The sequence below is a fragment of the Phoenix dactylifera genome, chromosome 1, assembly GCF_051530095.1.
Source record: "Phoenix dactylifera cultivar Ajwa chromosome 1, Ajwa_hap1_PhDact_Kaust_v1.1, whole genome shotgun sequence".
In the NCBI taxonomy this organism is placed as follows: domain Eukaryota; kingdom Viridiplantae; phylum Streptophyta; class Magnoliopsida; order Arecales; family Arecaceae; genus Phoenix; species Phoenix dactylifera.
In genome coordinates this window covers 50,444,219-50,462,233 of record NC_143190.1, presented here as the reverse complement: position 1 = coordinate 50,462,233, position 18,015 = coordinate 50,444,219, and the positions used below count along the sequence as shown (strand labels likewise).

The window sequence follows — 18,015 nt, the reverse complement described above, 5'->3', positions numbered from 1 at the left end:
TAAAATGGATGAAAACAGTGCTAGAAAAATTGCAAACTGGAATATAGATTGCATGAAAGAAGATTTAATGTATTGCAGAACAAAAAATAAAATTGCAGAATAAATACAACTTCTACCCAAATAAACTCTCAAAAATTAAAACTCAAAACAAAACCTAAAATAAAACTAAAAATAAGAACAACATGCTCTGAAACTCAAAACATAACTTCTCAATTAAAACTTTCAATTAAAATAAAACTAAAAAAAAATACATTGCTCTCATAAACTCAAACTAAAGAAAAACATTGCTCTCATAAATAAAAAAAACTAAACTCAAACAGAAAACCAGAAAAAAAGATGCAATGCTCTGTTTAGCAAGGCATTCTCTCTTTCTCCCTCGTCCGCCTCCTCCCCTGTTTCTTTGGCCAAACCGAGCACCACCCTTCTCTCTGTTTCTTGGCCTCAAACCCAACCGAGCACTCCCTTCCAACCCAAAAAGCTCCCCCTCCATGCCGATGGCCTCTCCTCTTTATAGATCAATTCCCTGGAAAGAGGGGGAGGATGCTTGATTAAGGAAGAGGTGGACTCGGATGCTTGATTGCAGCGTGATCCATGGAGCTCAGACGCGGAGGAGGCTGGATCGCGGTGACTGCGAGGAAGAGCACGGGATCGCTGGATCAAGGGCTGCTGGGATTACGCATGGAGGAGGTAACGGACGCGGGATCGTTGGGAGGAGGCGATCGTCCGGGTTGCTTGGATCACGGATGCATCATGGACATTGGAAGAGGCTGAAATGCTGGATCTTGGATGCGGACGGCTAGGTGGATCGCGGAGGAGGCTGGATCGGTGGAGCTAGCTGCAGGATCACTAGGATCACGGGCTGGAGCGGCTGGAATGGGGTGCTAATCCGGAAGCTTTGGAAGAGGAGGAGAACGTGGATCCGGGCGCTGGGAGGAGCCAATCACGGCTTGGAGCTGGGACGTTCACCGCATGAAGAACGCGGGCTGCTGGGCGCGATGCTGGAAGATTGCGGACGGATGAAGCCGGAGGGAGCTGATCGTGCGCTGCTGCATCACGGAAGAGGGACGCTGGAGTTCCGGGATGGAAGGCGCTCGGGGACGTGGCATGGATGCAGTGGGGATGCGGTTGGGACGCGCTGAAGACGCGGGGACGGCGCTGGCAGTGACGCGGACGAACGCCTGATGCAGAAGGCGGTCTGAGACGTGCCGGCTGGTTGCTTGCATGGCACGGGAGAGCTGGCTCGGTGGGGATGCGGGCTCGCTGATCATGGAAGGCTAAAAAGAGGGGCTGGGTCGGAGGAGACGCGTGGGATCACGGACGAACGCGCTATCGCCTGGGACGTTGATCACGGAAAAGTGAGCGAGACCTGATCTGGAAGGAAAGATACGTTGCGGGGGACAAGGCACCCGGTCTGGATGGCTTTCCTCCGATATTTTTCCGTAGATATTGGATGCTAGTCGGGCAGGATGTGATTGAGGCTATCCAGCAGTTCTTTCGCACGGCTGCGATGTCATCTGATTGGCAGAGAACCTTTGTTGCTTTGATCCCCAAGAGGGCCACTATCGCCCCGTTAGTTTGTGCTCCACATTGTATAAGGCAACGGCAAAGATTTTAGCAGTGAGATTGAGAGATATATTACCCAGGCTTATCAGTCCAGAGCAGGATGCTTTTGTCGCTGGGCGGAGCATTACTGACAATGTGCTCATTGCCCAGGAGTTTATGTATGACCTTGGTAGGGCCCCTAGAAGGAGAAGTTTAATGGGGATCAAGCTTGACATGGAGCGGGCATATGATAGGTTGAGTTGGGATTTTGTTCAGCATTCCCTTCAGAGCTTTGGTTTCCACGAGACATGGATTAGATGGGTTATGGGATGTGTGAGGGGCCCTTCCTTTGCTATATTGGTAAATGGGACTCCCTCCCATTTCTTTGAGTCCTCAGTTGGTCTTCGCCAGGGATGTCCTTTATCTCCCTTACTCTTTATTATGTGTGCCGACTCTCTTTCTAGGGCCTTGCGGGGTGCCTCGGACTCCCAGCGGCTGGAGGCATATAGGCCGGTACGGGGGGCCAGGCCGATATCCCATCTATTATTTGCAGATGATAGTTTGCTCCTGGCCCAGGCGACCAGGCAGGCTGCTCAGGTGATTAGATCGATTGTTTTTGACTATTGTGCTACCTCTGGACAACGAGTCAACTTTGCTAAAACAACGATACATTTTAGCCCGAAGATTATACCACAAGTGAAGGCAGCTATTATGGAGATCTTGGGGGGTTAGGCAGCAGGACAGTGGCCTAAGATACTTGGGAGTTCCGATCACGGGTCGACGATTACGCAGAGGTGATTGTCTTTCACTAGAGACTAGCTTCAGACACAGGTTAGAGGGATGGCAGACACATACTCTATCTATGATGGGCAGGGTTACCTTGGCACGGACAGTTTTGAGCTCCATTCCGATATACCTCATGTCTAGTTCCATACTCCCAGTGGCGCTGTTGAGATCACTTGAGAGGCTTATCAGAGACTTCATATGGGGTAGGCGGGGTGACAGAGGTGGCATTCATCTGATGGCGTGGGAGGTGGTGTGCCAGCCGATCAGGCAGGGAGGTTTGGGTGTGACTTCTTTGATTTTGAGACAGGAGGCATTGGCGATGCGACATGCAGCCAGATTTCTATTGGAGCCTGACAGTATGTGGTCCTCCTTGATGAGGGCCAAATATGGGAGCCTACTTATTGGTACCCGTGCAGGGCGTCATTCGTCACCCATCTGGAGGGAGATCTGTGCCAGAGGCCCGTTGGTGCTGTCGGCGATTAGATGGGCGGTGGGTGATGGTCGATCCATTGATGTACTCGAGGACAGCTGGGTGACGGAGTTCCCTATCAGTCAGATGCTGACGATGGTGGACACAGAGAGGCTGCAGGGGTTTAAGGTATGTGATCTGATTGTTCCCGGAGAGGAACGATGGCACGAGGGTTTGATACGGGAGGTGTTTGGAGAGCAGTTAGCGGCGAGAGTCATGGCGTTACCTGTACCATCACGGGAGGAGCCGGACAGACTGATTTGGGAGCCGACAGGTAGATCGAGAGTCCGAGCCAGGGATCTTCATGCTCGGATTGGTAGGATGCCTGATAGGCAGATTGACGTGGGTTGGATATGGAGGTTGAGGTTGCATCCTCGAGTAGCGCTCTTCCTTTGGAAGGTGGCTTGGGGCTGCCTTCCGACCAGGAGTGTGTTGGTTAGGCGGGGGTTGAGGATGACACAGTTCTGCGAGGTATGCCTGGATTCCGAGGAGACTATACATCATGTCTTACTTCTATGCCCTAGGGCTGTACAGATTTGGAGTAGCTTATCTGGGCTTTCACTTTCGAGGTGGGAGTCAGTGGAGGACTTGTTACAGTTCTTGCGGGATTCCACCAGGAGGCCTAGTACAGCACGACAGGGGATTCTGGCAGCTTATCTGGCATTTCATATATGGATGGATAGGAATGGACGCCTGTTTGAGGGGCGAGGGTCGGCCCCGAGGTTTGTGGTGGACAGAGCCATGACACAGGCGGCGGAGGTCTTTTCGATTACTTCATCGAATTCATCTTTATTGGCTAGGGATATCTGGGGTACCTCTTTTGCTGTTGCAGCGACTGGGTATGCTTCTCTCTCTTGGGTACCCCCACCCCCTGGTTATCTTATGATGAATTTTGATGGTGGTATGGCTATGGATAGAGCTTCTGGAGGAGTGGGCTTCGTTATCAGGGACCAGCATGGTAGGTTGATTGCAGCTGGCGGTCGGAGTACACCAGGATTGACGGTTGTTGGGGCAGAGCTACGAGCTGCCTGGGAGGGTATCCGATATGCGAGATGTGTGTTGGGGGCCGACAGACTGTGCATTGAGGGAGACTCTGCCACGGTGATTGACTGGATACGGGGAGTGGATAGATATGGTGATGGTCACCCTTTGATTCGGGATACTCGCAGACTAGTTCATGAGTTGTTAGCTGTCCAGATTGGTCATGTATATCGTGAGGTGAACCGAGCTGCAGACTGGGTCGCCTCATATGTGGCTCGTCACTCCGGGGACGTCATCTGGACTAGTCTAGCAGCCGTTCCCCATTTGCTGCACTGCCTTTTGTCTCTTGACTTGGCAGGATGTACTCAATCTTGATTTATTGGATATGAAATGCCGTTTCGACCAAAAAAAAAAAAAAAAAAAAAAAGGAAAGATACTGGCACGCTGGCTGGCACGGGCTGGAATCACAGTTGGGCTCAAACCCAATGTTATTGGGTTTCTTGGATTACTTGCACTCAAACACAAATACAACGTTAATTAGTTAATTTTATTATTAATGATTAGCTATAATACTAATTAAGATGGTATGACGATTGTACTTTTATGCTCTCATCATGTATATATGTATGTATGTATGTATGTATGTATCCACTATCTAAGATCCGGCAGCCACTATCTAAGCTTATCTAATTTTGAGCCTAGGTTGCTGTTCAAGCTTGGTGCATTTAGGACGAGGTTTTTCCAAGCAGAGTCCCAGCTGAGCTCAAGCAGTCCAAATTGTTTATCACCCCTAATTCCAACTTCACATAAAGACAAATAAACAACTTTGCATACATAATTGAAGTGTCTGTCCTCGATCATCTTAAACAATACCTTCTTCTTACACTATTTTCTGCACCATAATTAGCAGTAGCACACTTTTGGTTTCAGTATAGCATCATCGGCATTGTATGTAACAAATTTTATCTTAGAAATGTTCCCATTTTTTCCATAGCTTTATACTACATCCTGCACCGACAGTGTACCAATATCAGTCTTCTGCCAGAACTGTATGGTATCACTCATACCATCCCATTCTGACGATTTCTAAAAAACTTGGTGCCTACAATGTACTCTAAAAATACAGCTGGCAACAAGGATGATCTACCATATTTACGCAATTCAAGATCATACACGAACAGAGCAAGCCAACCAAAGCTCCCCTGCACATGACAAGTCTCGATCGACAGGGAAGAAGAATTGTGTTCATCTTTGAGACACAACAGATAAGCCAAAGGGCCAACTTGAAACAATTCCCAAATATTACATGTCATGAAAGAACTTCACAATAACCGTCTAAACTATATGAATACAAGAGAGCTACGTGGAAAATAGAATATGCATCATTAAAAGGCACTGGACAAATTTCCACACCTAGTTGCTCTCGTGTTTATAACAAGAACTATCTTGGATAATCATTTGATGGATCGAAATTAACCATCTAACAGCATAAAGAATCAACTTACCTACCCCAAGAACACCACTATCAGAACATCTTTGACATGCTGTTGTCGGTGGTGGTGTTGGAAAAAGACATCTGTAACATGGACCTCCATTATGATGATAGACAGTAAGCTGCAAAATGGGGTTGCTGCAATTAATTCTCATAAATGATAAATATATTTTACTTCAAGGTTGTACAGTTTTCATTTGATGTTAAAAATTCTTAATTTTGAATCCATTAGAATTTTCTTGAATTAAAAGCTTTTCATGACCTCTAATTATAACAAGCAAATCTACCTGCCCTTCCAAGCCAAGTGCTGCACCGGATATCAAAGGCTACATGAAGAAAAATGGATCAGTCAGAGAATGAACTTAGAAATCTAGCATAATATGTACTTTGATACATGAAACATAGGTAATGAACAAAGTATGGCCCAGAAGTGATCGTTCTATGGTTTCTAATGCATCTATATTTCTTATGTAAAGATGAGGAACCCATTCTCAAATTCATTAGGGAAATGAATGCATCATGCATCTTTATATCAACAGTGCACTTTTCCTTTCAAATATGTATGCTTCCCCTCGGACTTACAATTTATTCTATAAAACCCTATTATCAGAAAATAGAGTACAAGAATGTAGTCTACCCTCACCCTTAGCTCCTTAAGGAGTAATTTATATCATCTGACAATAGTAACTTTCTAATCTCATATATTTATCGTATGTATCGATCTATGGAATAGTATGTTTTGTCCTGTGAAGGATGACATGAAAACAATTTCGTCCAAAACACATGACTTCTACTAAAACAGGTCATATTTTGCCTTAGATACAAAAACAAATCCATAGTTTCATTGGGTATTTGCCATGACTTCAAACATACAACTTTAGTTATTGTTTTTCCATCAGAATGGTATGGTAGCGGTCCTAAGGATATGTAACAAAGCTAACAACCTTAAAAATAATTAAAAACCATTGCACAAACCAGTATGCACCGCTAAGACTGGCACATACCAATATGAACAGTATATACTAGTATGGAGGTTTCGGCATCCAGGCATCTGCATAGAAACGATAAAATACCAATGGTACAATCCCATTCCAAAGGTTTTTGAATCCATGCATTTGAGCAAATCCATTCTTGTTACTTCATGTGAATGCCAAAGTATAGATCAATGGTATCATTATAATCAGTTGGCCTTTTCCAAACTATTTGGGGTTGACTTCATGGATCCTCATTCGCCAAGTATTCCTATCCAGTGCCACCTCTAATGTTATTCCATGTTACGTACAGATTAATAGTATATCAAAAAATAATAAGATATGCACAATAAATACACTATCACAAATCAAGACAATGATTATTTGTCTTTTTTAAAAATGTTATTTCTATGATGACTTTTAAGATTTTTAAAACATATTTAGTTGTTCTTGCAATTCCTAAATCACACTCTTAAGCTAGAAAAAGAAAATGTAACCCCAAAATCGAACCTTCTATTATGGTTCAGCATAACTACACATGCAAAGTGTAGTGTGATATTTTGCATTCATAATAAGTTCATAACTATTAAACATAAAAGTCCAATGTAGTACTTTTCCTGCATAATAAGTTCATAACTTCATAACTACAAAACATGAGTCTCATGTCATAGTTTTCCTGATTAAAGATGCACCATGTTCCACAAAGATAGACTTGAGAAACACACCATACACAATTAACTAGGTTGAACCATATGCAGCCATAGCATTAGATCTAACGTACTGAAGCTCCAAGTTAAAAATCATGTTTAGCTAAGTATTATTTTAGGGATCTGAATGGCTATTTGAAGAACCAATAGACAAACCAATTCAAATGAAAAAAAAAAATATTAAAAAAAAAAAGCAATGAGCTCTAAAATAGTAGTATATCCTGCTATTCCTCAAGTATCAATAGAGAAGACCAAACCAAACTATTGCTACCATTCCCAGCAGAACACAGCAATCGCTGATCATGTAACGACTTGGGAGATTATCTGTTGCATCTACCACTGCATCGTATCTTTTAGAATTTCAGTAGTCTTGGAAAACAAGATAGCTTAGCTGTAAAGACAAGAAAACACTAAGACCATCTTTAAAGTACTGCTTCTTCTGAGATTTACAGATTTCTAAGGATACTTGCTCACAATATCTAAAGCATTCGCTGCTTGCAAAGCTTCTTGGTGTTCCACCAACTTGATAGAAGAATTAACCCTGAATAACAATAACAATGTCAGAAATCAGTTGTAAAGTATTTTTAATTAAATCTATCAATTAATATAGAGATCCTAAACGACAAAATGTCAAATAGTCAGAAATAATTTTGCAAGACTTATAAAAAGAATTCAATAATGCTGAAAAGGACTGCTACATACGCACGACATGCAGCAGCAGCTGACTTCACTTTTGACTTCCCAACATATGCTTCCGCATGGATGATCTGAATTAAAATGTCAGTCATACAGAAGACATGTAGTGATCAAAAAGAGCAACTACATAACTCAAAAATACAAGGCCATATATGACTAGAGGAAAACTGTGCAAAAGAGACTGGATGTTGGAGAATTTGTAATAAATTTCCTCGAGGGTCAAAAGTGTTCAGCTGTGAAGCATAGAGATTATGTGGCATACAGGTAGCATGATGGTCCCATATCTTCAGTGTGCTAAACTGTTAAATTCAAAAAGGTTGACAATATAAAGGAAGCTTCTTAAAAAACAGAAAACCAAAGTACAAGATGAGATGGGCAGTTTAGTTGTAAAGATTCTTGCCAAAATCTTACAATCCACAATGTGATTGCACAATCAAGATCAATGGCACCAAATGACCCTCGATCAGTATAGATGATAAGACCCACATCTAAATCATATGATACGGATCATGGAAGTACAATCCTTTGGAGTATTATACCGAACTAGGTCATGTTTTGACAAACTAAAGCTATAAGCCTATAATCTTTTATGATTAATAAATTTCTTTGCATTTTAAAATGGCCAATTCATCACTGATAAACTTCTAGAACAGCAAACCAGCAATCTCCTTTAAATTTTCATTTTCCTAGGAAACAGAATACACATATTGTTGTTCCAAAGCTAAGACCTAGAGTTATCTCTTCTACCACTTTCTTAAAGTAGATACCTCCTACAATCTCTTACCCAAATAGAGTTCAACCAGCCTATGTTTAGGTATATACTTTCACGCCAAATAATTCAAACAAGTGGCAGTGTAGTGCATGAGGCTTCTACCATTGCAAGGTCAGGCGAGGAATAAATGTATTCGGCCTTATCCCAACATGCGGAAAGACTATTTTTATGTTTCAATCCTGTGACCTCCAGGTTACAATAGAGCAAACTTACCATTGCACCAAAGCTCACCCTCAAAATAACTTAAATAAGACATTTTATTAACTTATATGGTGAAATAAAACTATATTAATTAATTAAATATAGTGTTTGTTCATTGAGCATGATACTTTATGAGCTTATGGTTGTTCAAAAATGAACATTTTATGTCCTTACATGATGGTACCTTTCTCATTATTAGTTCAAATCACGATTTAGTTATACTTCTTACCTTTTATGTTGTTTCAACTTTAACCTTATTTTAATGTTTCCAATCCTTGTTAAAGTATGTAGAAAAGGGAGGGGAAGACCCTAACATGAAAGTTGTGAAAAAGGATATGGAAGAGCTCGAAATAGCATCAAAGGATGCCTTAATAGGAATGCTTCATGAATGAGGGGTCATAAAGCTGATGCCAAATAGTTAGGATGAGACATAATGATTATGGTCTACAAATGGCATGCGTGCAGATCTAAAACATAACCCAAATTTCAACACTTAGTAGTCCTTCCACAAACCATAACCATAATCCTAATCTAAACCAACATGAGAGAAAGCGAGAGAGCACTCATCCTCAACTCTTCATTCTTTTCCTCATTAACTTCAGAAAATTTGCACAAGGCCCCAAATTTCAGTGCCCAGACCATATTAAACCCGATGAAAGTCCACTCCCAAGCATATAAAATTTCTTCCCCAAAACTATCTAGTACATGTGAACCATAGAATTTGTAAAACAAGTTCTTTCTTTCCCGAACTTCAAGGCAGCCCAATATTTGTGCAATATCAGATTTTTGCACAGCAGCTGTGAAAGCTTGATAATTCAGCCATAACTCATCAAAGATATTGTCTCATCAATTATAGATTGCCTGAAAAATGTGTCTCTCCAATAGTGGGTTCCAACAACTGGATTCCCATAAAAGAGAGTCCACAGTCCTAAATTAACTGCCACACACCTAAAGTTGATGTCTACCTTTAGTCCATCCTGGGCAACTCTTACTATTTAACATGTTATGTAATTTATCCAGAGTTCCAAGATACAAGAAAGCAACAGTATTTTATCATTAGAGTCAGTTGACACCTTGTATTATCACCACAATGAGTGATATTAGCAAACTAGAATAGCTAGCAGCATTATAATAAAGACAGAGCAAACTGAGAGGTTAACTATGATGTCCAAATTATAAATAACCCCTTTTTTCCCCTTAGTTTTAAGGGCAAGGATTTTGTAAATTAAGCAGGCCACTTAATGCATAAGCCAGCATTGATACAGTTGATGCCCAGTTAAATTACAATAATACCCTGAACCCTTTTAAGTGCATAGGAAAATGAAAATATAAATTTGGGCAAAGTATGTATACTTTCCATTCTCTGTTTGAATTGTAACAATGCCCTGCATGGCCTATGCATGCACATACCTGTGCAAACAAGCAGGTGAATCCTTTTTGTTAGAATGGCACTTTTACTTTTTTTCTATGTTATAATGATAATATATAGCACAAGAATTTCATTTCTTTAATGATAAGCTTGACCATATCTGTCTGACTGTCTTGTGCCAACCCTACACTATCTATAGGGGAATAAATTTATGTCTGCAAACTTCTAACATAGGCAAACAGAAAAGAGAATGAGAGATGGAAGAGTAGAAAGAATGTTATGGGGGAAAATTATCATCTGCATACCTGCCGATGTAGATTGTTAAGCTCAACCATATCATCATCAACTATTCCTAGGCAACCTACAATGAGAGTCCAAACTTAAAGTTGAAATATAAAGTAAATTAATTTGAATATTAAAAAATTTTACTACTGAAAATAAAATTTACGAAAGATTACCAGGAATGCAGTAAAAGCCATATTACATAATTAATTAAAAAAAAAAAAGAAACTAAAGGGAAACATGGATCACTAATGTGTTATATAAGTAAAATCAATGTTTACACAAATTTTTATCAAGCTACAAAGTCAAATATATGAATTGTAAGTGGAAAAAAATACCAACACCACAAGAAGCAAGATACGGAGCTACGGGTGACCCCAACCCTCCTGCTCCAACCACCAAGACTGAAGACTTCAAGAGTTTTAGTTGCCCCGCATGACACACACAAATAAAATTAACAATTTGACAATGCCACAGTCAGTTGCTACAGCTTCGCAGAGCCCAAATTAATGAGAGACATCTCAAGTTATTAGCATGGAAATAAATAAGCAACTTATGATCTACAGATACACAGAGATCCTGATATAGCCAACAATAATGCATTTAGAAAAATTATTTTTGCATAATATTGGTCTTAGAAATATTCATAATTTGATGTCTCTCCATAAGATTTAAACTATATGGTTATTTAAACATTTAGGGCTATCCTTGGTTACCTCCATATGTCATATTATTTATTTTAGGGGATGCTTGACATCATTATTAGCAATATTTTTCATAAAACTTGGTCCTGCTTTAGTTTCCGCATGCCCTGTCTCATTACACTAAATGAACTTGCAAGCATAATTTTATAGGAATCCTTCAATAATTATGTTATATCTTAGTGTGAGATTTTGAGGGGTATCTGTTCAAGATCAAATGTATGTGAAAGAACATGTCATGCTTGCTTCTTTCCAATCTACATGGTGAATCAATGAACTAACTGTAACAACCCAGGATCTCACCCAAAATAGCTAGCCGGAAGGTATTATTTGGGTTCCTTGATCCTGTATAAGTACCCAAAATCTACCCAGCGAATAACCGATGTGGGACTAAACACACGCCCGCACGGATCCTCACATACTCCCCCCGTTCAAGCCCTGACGTCTTCGTCAGGCTAAGGGTTTATATCTATTCAAATCTAATCACAAACACCACGATTGGCTCGTGGTCAGCTCCAATGGATCCGTGCTGCAGTGTCCCCCAGTCCACATAGGTTATGGGCCGAGTCCGCTCTGATACCATTTGTAACAACCCAGGACCTCACCCAAAATGGCTAGCCGGAAGGTATTATTTGGTTCCTTGAACCTATATAAGTACCCAAGGTCTACCCAGCAAATAACCGATGTGGGACTAAACACACGCCTGCACAGGTCCTCACATACTCTCCCTGTTCAAACCCTGACATCCTCATCAGGCTAAGAATTCAAATCTATTCAGATATAATTACAAACACCATAATTGATCCATGGTCAGCCCCAATGGATCCGTGCTGCAGTCTCCCATAATCCATATAGGTTTTGAACGGTAGGAGTATGTGAGGATCCGTGCGGGCGTGTGTTTAGTCCCACATCGGTTATTCGCTGGGTAGATCTTGGGTACTTATACAAGATCAAGGAACCCAAATAATAACTTCCGGTTAGCCATTTTGGGTGAGATCCTGGGTTGTTACAAATGGTATCAGAGCGGACCTGACCCATAACCTATGTGGACTAGAGGACACTGTAGCACGAATTCATTGGGGCTGACCACAGGCCAATCGTGGTGTTTGTGATTAGATTTGAATAGATATGAACTCTTAGCCTGACGAGGACGTCAGGGCTTGAACGGGGGGAGTATGTGAGGACCCGTGCGGGCGTGTATTTAGTCCCACATCGGTTATTCGCTGGGTAGATCTTGGGTACTTATACAGGATCAAGGAACCCAAATAATACCTTCCGGCTAGCCATTTTTGGTGAGGTCCTGGGTTGTTACACTAACTCCACAATTACAACTCCATGAAACCATATTGTTTTGTAGCTTAAAGCAATTTTAAATTGTCCCATGCGGATATCCTATAAATCCATACAGCCCCTTCCCCAGACCAATCCTTAAACAGTTTTCAATATATCGACCAACTTTGCATTCTCTTTATGTCACATATGAATTAAAGTGAAAAGAATCTGAGTAGCGGGCTGGTGAGAACCTACAGATTGTCTTGCTTCATATCTTCTCAAGTAGGCAAAGCTCTTCAGTCCAAGCAAATGCCTGCCATTGCTAGCAGTTCAACCAAAACTATGAGCAAAATCCACCTTGTCAGCTACTGCCCATTGTTGGGCTTATAAAAAATGTAAACCTAGCAACATCCATACAATTTGCACCATGCACGAATGCATTCTTAGGGGGAAATTAGGTGGAATGGACGTATGGCCTGAATTCCAGAGTTTCACTGGAGATGTCATCTGACTCATCTCGCGCACGGCATTTGGTAGCAACTTTAGAGAAGGGCAACGGATATATATATATATATATAGGCTGAAGGTGTAGTTATTAAACCAGGATTGATGACCGACACAAAACAATTGGATCATGGATCAGTAGCCCGACGCTAGGGCAATTGATCGAAGTAATAATATATTAAAAAAATAAACTATAAAATAAAAAAAATAATATGAGAAAAATATGTATTACTATAGAAAACTATTTTTATATTTTACCACTAATTTTTAAATTTGTGGATCTAATATTCTACTCTACTGTTTAGCATAAATTTGTGGGCTCACTTGGGAAGGGCAAAAAGGGATAGAAGATTTTTTATTTATTTTTTTTTGGGAGAAGAAAAGTGGATCAGAATCTGATCTTACTTGTATCCTTCGGTAGCACTCTACTTACAGAGGTGTATACATAACAGGTATGATACAAGCTATAAATTAATATGATAGTGGATAGATAAGAAATAGTATATAAATTATAATCAGCTAAAGGATTCAGCACATCAAGATAGTCAAGATAAAAAGAATCTTCCACAAAAGACAGCTAGTCAAGATAAAGATAAAGAGGAATCAGCCATTGAAGGCACCATACCAAGTCAAAGAGGGGAAAGAGGAAGAGATAGAGCAGGCAACCATGGGGTTTGGAGCAATGGAGGCGCTGTGGAGAATAGGATGGGGAGCGGTTGGCGTGCTGTTACTGCTATGGGCTTGGAGAGGATTGGAGCGGCTTTGGTGGAGACCAAGGATGCTGGAAAGAGCGCTTCGGGCCCAAGGGCTGCGGGGCACCCGGTACCGCTTCCTCTGCGGGGACCTCAAGGAGAACGCCCGGCTCAGCAAGGAGGCCCGGGCCAAACTCATGCCTCTCTCTCACGACATCATCCCTCGGGTCGCTCCCTTCCTTCATCGTGTCATGAAGGAAAATGGTAATAATTTTTGGAACTTGGATTTTTTGGATCCTTGAGTCCTAGGGTCGCTCCCTTCTTTCGTCGTGTCATGAAGGAAAATGATTTCCGCTTTTTCCCTTATTTTCATATTTTTATTTTACAAATAAAAATGAAAATCTTAATAGTATTGACGCAGGGCAGTATATACTTTATCTATTAATTTATTTACTTTTTAGATATGTATATTAAATGATATGTAGAAGGTAATTGATGCTAGAAAAATTCATATGCAAGGAAAAAATATTATGATCTAAACACCTTATTTTAATAGATAGAGAACCTACTGTCTTACCATGGATAAAGTTGAAACATTTTTTTTTTTTTGAATAACTTGATCTAAGCATTTGAACTAGATAGCTTTGAGGCCAATGCAAATGAAAAATTGCCACACTGGGGATTCCTTGCTACGGCTATGGTGATAGAGTGGATTCGAGGGCAGCATTCGGCACCCACTCCTTTTAGATGTTCGTAGACTCGCAGGAGAGTGTGACACCTTTCAGGCTTTCCATATCTATTGGTAGGCAAATAGTACAGCAGATATGGTCGTCTTTAATGTGGCACATCATGCGGGAGAGTTTATTTGGATGGATCAGAACTCGGTTCGGTTCATAGTGTGAGCAACCGCCGTAGAAAAAAAGAAAGAAAAAAATCTTGTTCAAAATACTACATAAAAAAATTACTCTCTTTTTTGTTTGGGCCCCATCTTATCTAGAAGTAGATCGCCAACATGCCGTTTACACCTATTAAACGTTAAATAAGTATTTATTTTGATGGACGCGGCTTCCATTTCGCAATATTTTTTTTATAAAATAACGGTCCCAAGCAACTGTTGCCAAAAAAAAAATTTTAAAAAAAAAAAAAGTATCACAGGCAACAGTTGAACAGTTTCTTCCTTATTTACACGACCAGTTTGATGCAGGTAAAATGTCATTCACTTGGTTCGGGCATCATCCAAGAGTAGCCATTATGGATCCAGGACTGACAAGAGAAATTCTGTCCAACAAGTTTGGTCACTTTGAGAAGCCAAACTCACATCCTCTAGTTAAGTTATTGGTTGGAGGACTCGCAAGTTATGAAGGTGAGAAATGGGCCAAACATAGGAGGATCATCAATCCTGCTTTCCATCTAGAGAAATTAAAGGTATTTCAGTCATCCAGAATTCTATGAAGAAATTCCTAGTGAAATGCCATATTTTAGTTCCTTCTGAGAATTTAGACTCTGCCAAGCTACCGAACCAAGAGAACAAAAAAAATACAACACTTGTTCATAGTTGAGTGGTGATTGATGGCATTCTATGTTCTATGTCGATTTTGCAGTGCATGCTGCCAGCCTTCTCTGCTTGCTGTGATGAGCTGATAGATAAATGGGACAGGCTTGTAGCTTCCAAAGGATCTTGCGAACTGGATGTATGGCCTGAATTCCAGAGTTTCACTGGAGATGTCATCTCCCGCACGGCATTTGGTAGCAACTTTAGAGAAGGCCAACGGATATTTCACCTCCAAGATGAGCAAGCTGAGCTTCTAATTTCAGCTGCTCAAAATATATACATCCCTGGTTTCAGGTTTATTGTTTCTCTTTTCCTATTAATTTCTTTCAGTTTTCAGTTACTTGAGAGGAACAATCTCCCATATGTAAAAGAACAAACAAAAAAGAAACGTATTAAAAGAAATTCATCCTATTTTATTTCTCAATTCTAATAATGTTTCTCAGAGTAAGTGATAATAGAAATCAAATTATTATATAAAAAAAAAGAAGTCACTCGTGTTCCTACAAACCAAGAAGAACCACCAATGAGAGGAATTGTAAGTATAGACTACTTTATTACTTTCATGTTGGAAATGCAAATTATGCTGGTGATGTTTCTTTTTTTCCTCTAAATAATTAACTCCCTCAAAATCGTATAGATTTCATGCTGTTAACTTAAAGGAACACAATAACAATGGACTTCTGAACCTTGTCAAAACAACTGATGATGAAAATTGACTTGATACCGAAATAAATGAACCTTTGATGCAGGTTTCTGCCTACCAAGAAGAACAAGAGAATGAAAGAAATTGATATAGAGATTCGATCGCTTTTCAGGAGCATGATCGAGCGGAGAGAGGTGGCTATAAGAAAGGGAGGAGCTAACAATGAAGATTTGCTAGGCCTGCTAATGGAATCAAATTTTAGGCACTCCAAGGAAAACGAAGGAGGCTCCAAGAATTCTGGGATGAGTATTGAAGATGTGATCGAGGAATGCAAGCTATTCTACTTTGCTGGGCATGAGACAACATCGGTTCTTCTCACATGGACATTGGTAGTGCTAAGCCTGCATCCGAGTTGGCAGGCGCGTGCAAGAGAAGAGGTTCTACAATTCTTCGGAGAAAATAAGCCCGACTACGATGGCTTAAGTCGATTAAAGATTGTGAGTGATATATTTTTATGATTGCTCATATCAACTGTTTACGCTGCATTCCATGAGAAAGACTGATTTCGAGTAGCTAATAAATTTTTACATTAGAAAAGAAGGCAGCTTATAATTGCTTCTAATAGTCTTTTATTGGTGTTTTACATTAATTGCTGTTTCAAAAAAAAAAAGGTTTCTTATTGGACAAATTCCTCAGATGTTTCAAATTTGCTTCAGGTGATGATGGTTCTGTATGAAGTTCTTAGATTATATCCTCCAGCAGTTTTGCTCGTAAGGAAAACTTACAAGGAAATGAAATTAGGTCAGTTCACCTTTCCAGAAGGAGTGCAACTCTTGCTGCCTATAATCTTCATACATCATGATCCAGAATTTTGGGGTGAAGATGCTTCGGAATTCAATCCAGAGAGATTCGCCGAGGGAGTTTCAAAGGCATCGAAGATTCAAGGCGCCTTCTTTCCATTTGGTGGGGGTCCTCGAATCTGCATCGGTCAGAGCTTTGCGATGATGGAAGCCAAGATGGCTTTGTCTAGGATTCTTCAACATTTTACATTCCAACTTTCACCATCCTATGCCCATGCTCCTTATACTGTAGCAACGATTCATCCGCAACATGGTGCTCAAATCATCTTACACAGGCAGTAAGAGCATCTTTTCATCAATATATCACACTCGATATTGCCGACTTCATTATCATCAGCATCAATACTGTCAAAAATCCCTGGTTTTATCATGAGGTTCATCAGGTGTATAATCCATTCGACGTGCTGCTTTTGTGAATCCTTGTAAGGAATTGGCTGAACCAGAGTCCAATATATAGTTGAGCCTAAGATTTATAGCTGTATTTGACTTATAGAATAACAATTCAGTAAATGTCTGGCTGTCAGGACATGGCAATCTTATTCAAGTGCTCAAACAGCTTGTCTACTCGTTGTCAGACAATTTTTAGCTGTTATGATTTGGTTGTTGATTAGTCTTTGAACGGTGGAATGTTGTGTCAGAAAACTGCCGAGCATTCTCCAATGTGCTGGCTTGATTTTGCTACCATGGGAAAGAACTAGTAGTCTGCATGCGTGCACGTCCATGCTTGCCAGTATGTTTTGTCTATTTTAGATAATAGTTCCATGATAATTTTTGGTCAGGAGACCTCCTCTTTCCTTGCAGGGCATGAGGAATTCCTAAGCTTTTCAGTCTCCTTGCTCTAGTTCATCCATGTTCAGGTCCTGATTCTGTTGGAAGAAGAGGTGCAAATGTATACCTTAACTTGAGCCACAAGAGAATTTAAACTAAAGTTTACCTTTATCTTCTTAAATTCGCTGAGTTCCTTTCTAATCTATACTTATACTTACACCAAAATTGTGGATCCCTAGAAAGGTAAATCTTCTGAGAAGGGACTTATCTAGAATCTGCATGAGTGAAGTTAGACCCATCCAAAATTGCTCTTGTTGCAGTCAGAGAATAATTGATACGGATTTGGTTACATAACCTTAGCAATAACTTCTTAGGAGTGCAAGTTGGTGATATTACATGATGCGAACGTACCTACATAATTTCTCCTGGTTGAAATTAACCGTTAACACAAGTAAAATTCTTATACCAGTCCTCCTTGGCAAGCAACTCAGCAGAAAAAAAAAAAGCAAAATAAGAAAAGAAAAATATAAAATATAAAAGCATCATCTAACAGGTATCCCCAAAGAATGCGTGATAACAGTTTTTGTGAACTCAGAAAGCTAACTCATCTCATTAAAACCAAAAAAAAAACTAAATTCCCTCCTCAATGGTATATCTCACGAGCTCAAGTATGCCCTCCTCCTCCTTCTCGAGCAACCGCTGGCGTGCCATGTTGTGGATATGTATCTCAACTGTCAGCTCCATCTCTTCCACTC

At 40.4% G+C, this 18,015-nt stretch overlaps 1 protein-coding gene and 1 pseudogene across 3 annotated transcripts in view; one reads left to right on the top strand and one right to left on the bottom strand.

Annotated features, from left to right (window-relative positions):
* Positions 1 to 10,694, bottom strand: part of LOC103712676 (adenylyltransferase and sulfurtransferase MOCS3-2-like) — an 80,368-nt pseudogene extending 69,674 nt beyond the window's left edge. The window contains exons 1-7 of the transcript XR_015971910.2: positions 10,607 to 10,694; positions 10,292 to 10,347; positions 7,651 to 7,715; positions 7,415 to 7,489; positions 7,220 to 7,298; positions 5,558 to 5,596; positions 5,284 to 5,392 (exon numbers count right to left, since the gene is read on the bottom strand). The product of XR_015971910.2 is annotated as an adenylyltransferase and sulfurtransferase MOCS3-2-like (transcript). The remainder of the gene's footprint in view (positions 1 to 5,283; positions 5,393 to 5,557; positions 5,597 to 7,219; positions 7,299 to 7,414; positions 7,490 to 7,650; positions 7,716 to 10,291; positions 10,348 to 10,606) is intronic.
* A 2,495-nt stretch (positions 10,695 to 13,189) lies between these two features.
* On the top strand, positions 13,190 to 17,045 carry LOC148715369 (cytochrome P450 CYP72A616-like). Of its 2 annotated transcripts, none has more exons than XM_088705392.2 (5): positions 13,190 to 13,701; positions 14,642 to 14,862; positions 15,039 to 15,283; positions 15,739 to 16,129; positions 16,349 to 17,045. In XM_088705392.2, exons 1-5 carry the CDS (start codon positions 13,413 to 13,415, stop codon positions 16,772 to 16,774), a joined length of 1,572 nt encoding a protein of 523 aa, XP_088561518.2. In that variant the 5' UTR covers positions 13,190 to 13,412; the 3' UTR covers positions 16,775 to 17,045. The 2 variants fall into 2 exon arrangements, with proteins under 2 accessions (XP_088561518.2, XP_089781281.1); XM_089925155.1 differs by having other exon boundaries at positions 13,271 to 13,701; positions 15,805 to 16,129.
* Positions 17,046 to 18,015: the final 970 nt, after the last annotated feature.